General features: G+C 41.9%; 1 protein-coding gene across 6 annotated transcripts in view; it reads right to left on the bottom strand.

The window, feature by feature from the left end:
* Positions 1 to 608: 608 nt before the first annotated feature.
* The window catches only part of ST3GAL5 (ST3 beta-galactoside alpha-2,3-sialyltransferase 5), a 24,371-nt gene continuing 15,046 nt past the window's right edge, over positions 609 to 9,933 (bottom strand). For 5 of the 6 annotated variants that reach the window (XM_030492545.1, XM_030492547.2, XM_030492543.1 and 2 more), the window contains exons 4-7: positions 7,544 to 7,887; positions 5,995 to 6,181; positions 5,020 to 5,178; positions 1,133 to 3,272 (exon numbers count right to left, since the gene is read on the bottom strand). In XM_030492545.1, the coding sequence (XP_030348405.1) occupies positions 3,009 to 3,272; positions 5,020 to 5,178; positions 5,995 to 6,181; positions 7,544 to 7,887 (954 nt within the window). In that variant the 3' untranslated portion in view covers positions 1,133 to 3,008. Of the gene's footprint in view, positions 3,273 to 5,019; positions 5,179 to 5,994; positions 6,182 to 7,543; positions 7,888 to 9,933 lie in introns of all 6 variants that reach the window. The other variant, XM_030492542.1, reaches the window with a different exon arrangement.

Raw genomic sequence — 9,933 nt, 5'->3', positions numbered from 1 at the left:
AACCATGAAAAAATTCAGCATCAGAAGGGGTCAGACACATACATAACTGTGATAGCTCCTACACAGAGAGGAGACTTATAAAGAGAACTCCTGATGTGCAACACAATGGAATTATCACAGCTCCTGAATTCTTTGTTGGCTTTTTAAACAAACACCATTAAGGCGTATCTACAAGATGCAGATTCTTTGCAAAGTATAAGATCTGGGATACAGCAACACAGAGACACAAACAGCTTTTGTTCATAACTCACCTCCAGCAAGAGTGAAGCGCAGACCAGAAGCTGCAGCCTGCCTCCACCACTGGAGGAGACACAGCCTTGAATTTAAGTGCTATAACCCAGTCTGAAATACCCTCATCCACTTTAACTCACAATCCTGGAAGCCTACCACACGGTCAGTGTGGAGATGGATTCTCTCTTCCAGGCATCAAAAGAGATGTAACTCCACTGATAGGTATTAAAAAGGTGTTAATAAAAGGATAGTTGCCATCAGCCACTAACTCCCCTCCTCCCGAGCCCCTGGGATTGCATAAAGACTTTTAGTTGGACTGGTAAGACATGTAAAACCCTTAAAGGAGGCAGAACAAAACGCAGACAGAGATAAATACAGAAGTAGAAAGTGGTTTCATCAGTTTATTGCTTTTTTGCAACCTGAACTTTGCTGCTATTTCACAGATGGCCAAGCCCGCGCAGACATACTCAATGAAGCACATGCCACCACGGAGAACAGTGTTTTATCACAAGCCAGCAAACTGGTGGGAAAACAATTCTAATCCTACATCCACATCATTTGAGGGTTTGACAGTAAATACGGCATCTCCAAAAAGCTACTGGCATTTACATTGACCAACTGATTACTTTGAAGTTACTGAATAAAGCAAACTGGTGAGGGACCAAGTGCTCTGAACACAATTCGGTGCATTCAGGATGTCCTCCCAATGCACATGTTCTGGAATCCCCCAAAACTTCATACTACCAACTGAAATTAAGGTACTTTGCTTCCAGTTTAAATACCAGGAGAAAACAATAAGCACATTTTAATATATTAACTAAAAGACTATCTGTATAAAAAAAACTCTTCCCACTTGGAATATGTTTAAATTAAACAATATAATTATTATACTTACAAGAAATAAAATAAGACTAGAAATTTATTGCTAGTACAAAAATTCATGGTTTTCAGAGAGGAGAAGTTACATTAATATTATTGCTATAAACACAGACAGTGCCAGAGACAAGAATCTGGTTTTCAAACCTGCTCACCATCCACAAGTGGCTTTCAAGGACATGTAGGTACACAGGACTAAGGAAAGATGAGGTCCACAACTCTTCAGAGTTATGCTTTATGATCTGATGTCGTTTTACTGCCTTTTAGTGTAACAGTGAGACTCCTTTTGCTGCTCCTGTGTTCTAACACTTTCATTAGATCTTCTCTCCATGGAAGAAAAACCCAAAAGTAAAAAAAAAACCCAACCACCCTCATCTTGCTTTCCCACATTCAGAACTACAACTACATTCATATCTTCACCCATAGCAAAAAAATAAGTGGGAATGTTCACCATGTGGAAAGTCCCTGACAAAGAAGAAGGTTTCTAGGCCAAGCTTTGATCGATTTGCTAACAAGCTTTCCTTCCCAAAGAAAGCTTCTTTCACACAGATTAACATTACTCAGTGCAAACACAGTCACACCTACTACTCTACTAGTAACAAAAATGCACATCAAACCCTGCTTACAGATCTGCACAGTCCAGTTTCTTTGCGATGTGCTGATCTCCAGCCACAAGAACATGTATCTACAGCTTTGGGGTTAAGGATGCTGTTTTCAGCAGGCATCTAGCTTGCTGCTAGCTCATACTACTTCCTCAACATGATTTTCTTTTTCACTTACACCCACCCAATTGCTGACTTAAAAGCTGATACAGGAAAGCAAACAACTCAGCTTCTCCCTTCAATTAAATAGTCAACACTAGAATCCATAAGGGTTATCACCGTTGTAAACTATTAAGGTTACAATATCTGTAATGAATTACTTAAGGATCATAAAGTAAACCAGTGGAAGTTTTAACCTAGTTATAGATCCCGTTATTGCTAACTGGAAGATTCATACAAACCAGTGTTCCATACAACCAGCAATTCTCATGTCACTTAAAGAAAAAGGACAGATTCTGTATTAATGCCACTTTAACTGGGGCAGCTGAACTCTGCTGCCCATCAAGTAGTTAGAAGCATTTATCTGGGTCTTAAGAAATGGAAATGACAAGTGATCTGCTTCAAGTGAAGCTAAATCCTCTTATAGTGCACCCTGGGCCCAAACATGCCTCCTTATAAAGCAGGATTCTAACCCAAAAGGTTCATGCATTGATGATTTTAATATCGGTCATGAATGCCAAAGCACCAAAGTACTTACTGTTCAGTTGTTGCCACAACAGTTCCTTTTCCTTCAGCTCCAATCCCACAGTCCTCCTTCACATCCCTCCCCCCCAGAATATTAGTACAAACCCAAATGAATATAAGTATTTGAGGAGGAAACACAATGCTCAACCTGCGAGAAATGAGAGACTTGAGAAGCACCCACCTTGCTTTTCATGGCACGCATGAAAAGGAGTCACACACCAAGAACTGGATCAACAGAGACAGTAGTTCAGTGGAAAAAACCTCTTGTATGCTCTTAGACAACTCAGGCGTAGCATTGTGCGTACTCTACACATCTGACAACAAAACCTCTGCTTCTCTTCAGACAACTTAAAACATTAAATATTTCAAATGAAATCTCTTTCATCTCCAAGTTGTATTTACATAGTTATTCACCAAAAAATGTGCAAAGTAAAAATCTGACATCAATAAGAAATTTAAAAGTCCAACAAAACGAACTTGACATTAAAAAAAAAAAGGCAGCAGAGAGTCCGTGTCCAGTTTACACACACTTGAAAGAACTAAAGACAGTGAAAAGGTTGTTCCAACTGCACCTCTGGAAGTTTAACACATCCAAACCACGCTGCACTTCAATCACTAGCTGTCCCTGCCGCAGAACTCACAATGGATCCCACCAGTGAGGTCTTTGACAACCTTTTGTTTGATCAGTTTCTGCAGGAATTTGGTTTCACTTGTCACATTGTGCATAGTTTGTCCGTTCATGGCAGCCATGCAGAGGTTGTTGTAGTAGTGCAAAGGTGTGCTGGGCTGATCCAGGTCGTAGCCAAATCCTGCTAAGCTCACTTCGTCACATAAATGAGTGGCCAGAACAACTGCTGTGACCCCAATTGTAGGTACATTCTGAAAAGGGGATAAAAATGAAGCCTGCTGAATGGAAACGTTCACCTTTGCTAGGTTTTAGAAACACTTCACCAAAATTAATGGCTTTATCGATTCCCTCTCCTCACTTAAAACTGAAATCAATTGAACAATCCAAACTAAAACCACCTCCAACTAAAGAATCAAATGATGAAGTAAAACGAAAAACTTCAGGGTCAAATACTAACACAACTTGAGTATTTGCCTTTAACAAGACTTTTGGCTGTCAATACTGACTTATTTTCTGTGCAGGCAGCGTGCCCTCTCACTGTGTAGTTAAAACACGAGTGCACCCTCGCTCCAAACACTCAACTCCTCACATGCAGTTAAACTTGATGTTTCCTGATGTCCTTCATGCTTGGGCAACAAGCTCTCTAACAGGATTCTACAGAGTATTTCACTGAACAACCTGTGAAGAAGGCAGGTATACTACAATTCAACTAAAAGATAGCTTTATACATTAGGTTATTTTGATCACTAAATGCAAGATGATCCTTCACACATTTGTGCACTAACACTACCATTAAATGCTTTCCCACAAGAGGTACAAAGATGATGGTTATTCAGTATTTCTGAATAGTTCAAGAGAACTAGTGACATCCAATTCCTCAAACGAGTAATTAAAACAACAAAAATGCACTGTATAATTAAACTGGGTGATTCATCACTCCATGCTATGGCTAGAGTGAAGGACAGGCAGGATATACCCACCAGTTGCTATTGAGCACACTGGCACGCATGGCCAGTCCACCAGCTGGAAGGTTGCTTTCCACTGGCCTGGTTTCCATACTCTCTCTGCAGCTGGAGACACATCTGTCCATAGCTGATTACTGGACTCAGAAGGGCTGCTCTTAACACACTTAATGTACATCAAAGGCTAGTTTTGAATATTTAATACCAGCCACAATAATGTGTGAGTGAACAAATGGCACTGCAGTGAATTTATCATAGACTGACAGAACGGTTTGGGTTGGAAGGGATCTTAAAGCTCATCCGGTTCCAACCCCCTGCCACGGGCAGGGACACCTTCCACTAGAGCAGGTTGCTCCAAGCCCCTGTGTCCAACCTGGCCTTGAACACTGCCAGGGATGGGGCAGCCACAGCTTCTCTGGGCACCCTGTGCCAGCGCCTCAGCACCCTCACAGGGAAGAGCTTCTGCCTAAGAGCTCATCTCAGTCTCCCCTCTGGCAGGTTAAAGCCATTCCCCTTGGCCTGTCCCTACAGGCCCTTGTCCAAAGCCCCTCTCCAGCTTTCTTGTAGCCCCTTCAGGCACTGGAGCTGCTCTAAGGTCTCCCCTTCAGGAGCCTTCTCTTCTCCAGGCTGACCCAGCCCAGCTCTCTCAGCCTGGCTCCAGAGCAGAGCTGCTCCAGCCCTCGCAGCATCTTCATGGCCTCCTCTGGACTCATTCCCACAGGTCCACGTCCCTCTTGTGTTGGAGGCCCCAGAGCTGAACATAGAACTCCAGGTGGGGACTCATAAGCACAATGACATTTGGTGTCAGCGTGCACAGGCACAATGCCTCATCTAAAAAGGTGAGCTGAAATTCCACTTCAATTTTACACAAGAAAATACAAAAGTCCTTTGAAAGCACATTAATTTCCCTATTACTTGAAATCAGCTCCGAAACTGCACAGAGAAAATACACTGAAGGAAGAGCCCCAAACTTTTACCAGTTTCTTATTTTACTTTCTATTTTATAGTCTTCTTCTCTTGAAAGGAAGCTTCTTACCTTATCCCAACCCCAGAATTTTGATCGAGGTTCAGGGAACTGCAGAATGTCCAAAGCTGTCTCTTTGATGATGACTGGATTTAGAATCCGAAACTGCTTTGACATAAAAGGAATCTTCTCAGCAACCTCCTTCCAAAAGAAGAGTCTCACCCACAGAGGCTAAAAGAAAGAAAACACAGTTCAGCAAAGGGAAACTGAGCCTGCAGAGTGTCTGGCAGACATGGTACACAAGTTCTAGAATTCATCAGTGATTCAGTTTCCAGCTGAGGTGGTTCAGAAACACCAGGTACACCTAAACTAGTGAAGTTTAACAGTTTGACATCTACTAGTTTTCTTCTCTCTCAATCATTTAGAGCACTTTTGCAGTCTGTGGTCAGAAAAACCTTGCTATTGGTTTTCAACGGGCAGAAATTATCTTCCCACAAACTGAAAGTGGTGGAAACCACCCCTTTAAAGAGAGTTTGGAAACGTGGAACCTTTCTATCAGTTCCTTTGGAAATCTCTGCACTTCTTTAAATAGTCAGTGAGAAATAAACAACCTCTTAATTTCAGAACCACAGACAAACATGAACTAAGAACTATGATGCTTCAATCACACATTAACTGCATGTATGCCTATTGCAGCAGCAGAGACTCAGGTGGACTGGCATCCAAAATCACTTCTATTTCAGGCTCTGCAGACTTGTTCAAGTCACTTAAGCCTAATGTGGAATGAATTCCACTTTAGTAAACACTAGATAACGCCGTGTAGCTTGGTGCAAACCACCAATAGCTGCACAAAAAGTGTTACTGTCAGCATGGGGCTTCAACACGAATGCTGGTACTAACAGTAACTAGGAGACGGAGCTAAAAACACCCCAGTTACATAAAAGATCCTCAGTACACTAAAGCAGGAGGTAAGAGATCAGTCACGGCTTCTTCACCATTGGAAAACAAACAAAATTCATACAAACATAACAGTGCCAGGTTACATACCAACGTTTCGTTTTTAACCATTGCTTGAAGCCAGTTGAAATCAACACTTTTGAACAAAACAGCCACAAACAAGCTAGCAGGAGGGTACTCGTGTTCAGAGAGAGGGGCTCCTTCTGGGTAAGTCATCCGGATAGTAGTTTTGTTACCCACGTGATCTGTGTATCCTTGAACTGGAGCATCATTTAACCTAACAACCAAAACACCAGAATGGAGAGAAACTGTATTTAATAAGCATGGGTTACAATCTCATTAGAACATCAGACACTGAAGCAAAGAACTTGTATCTGGCCCACATAAGAGTGGAGTAGAGTGTTTTCTCAGTATCTCAGTGTTCCTCATCTCACTCATCCATCCCTGAGCTTTGGGAGGATGCCAGTTCTATGAATAGATCAACTGGCACAAGTGCAGAACTTGAAAACAAAAAACTTGGATAGGAAAGTAACAGCAGGGCAGAATTTAATATTCATTGCCTTGTGCCAACTCAGAGAGGCTTAAAAAGAGGAAGGGAAAGAAAACACACAGGAAGTTGCCTGTGTTATCTTTTTTTACATATACACACGAGTATTACATAAAGGCATTCAAATTATCAATGCAATGTAATGTATCCTGTGGGTTTGCATCATTCCAGCTCACCAAAAATGTCGGATGCAGCACACTGCTGACAAGACCAGCATCATCCAGCTCCATCAGCTCTGCAGAACAGCAGAAGTCCCACAAACTTTTCTGTATCAGCAGAAAAGTCACCTTCATGCTGCCAGCTCTGATTTCAGAGGACAGCTAAAGCAGGTTCCCTACCCCTTCGTATGCTGACAGGTTTGTTTGCCTTTGTGTAAGTGCTATTGACTCACCTTATGGAGTCCTCCCTTAAGAGCAGCAATTCTTAGTTTACAAAGCAGCTTGGGGAAATGCTGGCATTAAGTTTATTTGTGGCTTCCCATGATTCAAAAGAGAGAGAAGGAGAGTTCAAACAGCGGCATTCAGAAGGCATGAATACGGAGGATGCGTTCATTTTATTCAGATGTTAGAAAACGTAGGGAATCATAAAAAGCACACACTGATCTTGTAAAGATAAGGAAAGATAAGCATGTTGCACAGTGTGTAAGCAACCTGGATGCTGAAACACCAATTCATTTTTATTGTGTTTGAAATAGCTGTTATAAAATCCTTCAAATAAGCATTCCAACTAACCAAAGGGAAAAAGGCAGAGCTGAGTCCTAAAGTCTGCCTCTGAAAGCTTAAAGGTATGAATGGATAAAGCCAGGTTTGTCCCCTTGTCTACGACTGCCTTGGTTTCTATCTCAATTTCTGCACGTGCTTTTTGTATTTGAAGTCTGCAAACAATTACACTGAGTTCTTGTCTCGTGAATATGCCAATGTATTTTGCTGCTAAGACCAAATTCCATCAAGTCACACGTGAATTTCCCAACAGCACTTTCAGAAATAGCCTTACAAGTTGCGTAAATGCTGGAGATACTTTCCCCATAAAACCCAAAGTCTGCTCATAAAGTAAAGTTGAAGTAGTTGGAATCCTTCAATAGAAAATACATACCTTATAACAATATCAAATTGATTCAATAAGTGACCCAGCTCTGATCCACGAAGAATTCCCCCACTGCCAACAACCACACAACGCTTACAGTGTTTTGACTTCAAATCTTCTCGTAAATCATGTTCAGGTAAGAGTTCAAGGAGATTTTTAAGCTTATCAAAGTACTTGTGAAATCCAAAAGGAGGTTCATATTTAAATAAAGCTTCATCTTCATTTATATTTTTCTTTACAAAGGGAGATATGTCCATGCTGTATTTCTCTGCAAATAACTTCCCCATTGCTTTCTTCACATAAGAAGGTCGACACTGCTCCTGCAACACAGCTCTGGCATATTGTTGTGCTCTCTAGAACAAAACATAGATGGTTTCAGGCAGGAAAGCCAGCTTCAGGAACATAAATAAAGCAATCCACCAGCAGTTTAGCAAACAGAGGGATTTATAAAGAAAGCTTAAAGGAGGAAATAAAAGACATTTTAAAGCATTCACTCAAACGTAGATACTAACCAGTGCAGGGTGAAAACCTGCAAAGGAATGCCTCTCCATCCAATCACTAAAAACTGGAAGGGAGGTTTTCCAAAGAATAAATTAGGCTGGTAAAAGTGATAAGTGAAAAGGAGCCATTCGAGAACATTTGTACTGTTATTTACCAGATCAGCTGTACCTTTACCCACCTAATTCAGCAGCAATGCAGCAAGCTGAATTCTACTCCACTGCCAACTGCATGACCCAAGTTCTGCCTGTGGTAGGATTTTACCAGAGACACATCCACTGGGGAAAAGCTCTCTGCAGCGTCAGGCTGGACTCGCTCACTAACCAAAATGAAGCAACACTTCTTTCATAAATACTGTGAAAGTAATATTGCTAATGACTAAAACCCAACTTCAAAAGGAATGCAAGAGGGGGGGTGCTTCAGGTCTTTCTTCCCTGTGAGGGTGCTGAGGCGCTGGCACAGGGTGCCCAGAGAAGCTGTGGCTGCCCCATCCCTGGCAGTGTTCAAGGCCAGGTTGGACACAGGGGCTTGGAGCAACCTGCTCTAGTGGAAGGTGTCCCTGCCCGTGGCAGGGGGTTGGAAGCGGATGACCTTTAAGGTCCCTTCCAACCCAAACCAGTCTGGGATTCCATGAGTCCTTCAAAGACTAGCCACCAAAATAAAAGACTACAGTTCCACACTGCATAAAAGGATTAAGCTGTCAGATAAAACTACACATTTTACCACAGCAACATAACTATTCATGTGTGGGTTTTAGAAATCAGTCGTGGCAAGCCAATATCTGCTGTAAGACAGAAGAGAAATAGCAAAGGTATTATTTATCAGTTAAGATCTTTTTGCACGCTCTCTTCCCCAGTCAACTGTGATCTCTTCTCCCCTACAATTAAAAGAAAACATGAGCAAACCCAGGACTCAGACTCAAGATTCAAATCTAGTATTAACTCAGTTCTCCATCTGTGCTGTTAAGGAAAGGGAAGTGTGTATGTGGGTGCACCAGGAGGGAAGTTGTGCTCCTTTTTAACCAAGATTGTTCTACAGAACTGCCTCTGCCACCATATGCCAGAGACCATTATAAAGGTCTCTGCAAGTTTGGCCATGGACACCACACTTCTTCGTGGGCAAAGCATGACTGAGAAACTTCATGCTGTACTTTGCCAGTAACATTCAGTGCACCTTTGGAAGAGCCTCACTTTTAAGGCTGACAGTTGTGCATCCTATCAGTAAAAAGTAATGCCAATCACTTGACAATTGCCCCAGACAGTTTGTAATCAGCTTTGTAATCAGCTACTACCTAACTAAACAAAGAGCAATGCTATTTCCTCATCCTTGCACATAACACAAGCAAAATGAATCATGAGACAGCAATAAACACGGTCGATGCAGTCTTTAGGTTTGCTTGGCTTAAGGTGTTTGTTGTTTGGAAGCAAAAATACGTTACTGTGAAAAGAAATCTGTCGAATGAGAAGAAAAGGGGAGGGTAAGATGCTCAGAAGGGGAAAAACATGCACTGAAGAAAGTGATGAGACTATCCTAAATCAAGGCTTGTGCTCTAAGTTGTGTCTTGGCATTGAGACATCCAAAGATGGAACTGTAACAACTCTAAACCAAGGTAAGTAGTGTCATAAAGAGCAAACAGGTTAAGCAGTAAAGGCAGAGAACTGTCATAAAGAGCTAAGAGAAAGTTTTACTGGTGTCTGTTACACCAGCTTAAAAGCCACATGGAAAACTGTAGTCAAAGTAGCTGCTACCTTAAGTAAGTCAATGAACTTCAGACCTGAACCCTCCTGCACATTTGCCCCACATTCCAAAAACATCTGAGCGACTACAAGGCAAAGCAGGCTGGGGAACCGGCTGAGGTAAAACAAACCTTTGGTTTAATGTGTTGGCTTTGGGACTTTAAG

Source organism: Strigops habroptila, chromosome 7 (genome assembly GCF_004027225.2).
Source record: "Strigops habroptila isolate Jane chromosome 7, bStrHab1.2.pri, whole genome shotgun sequence".
NCBI lineage: Eukaryota > Metazoa > Chordata > Aves > Psittaciformes > Psittacidae > Strigops > Strigops habroptila.
This window is presented reverse-complemented; position numbering and strand designations above follow the sequence as displayed.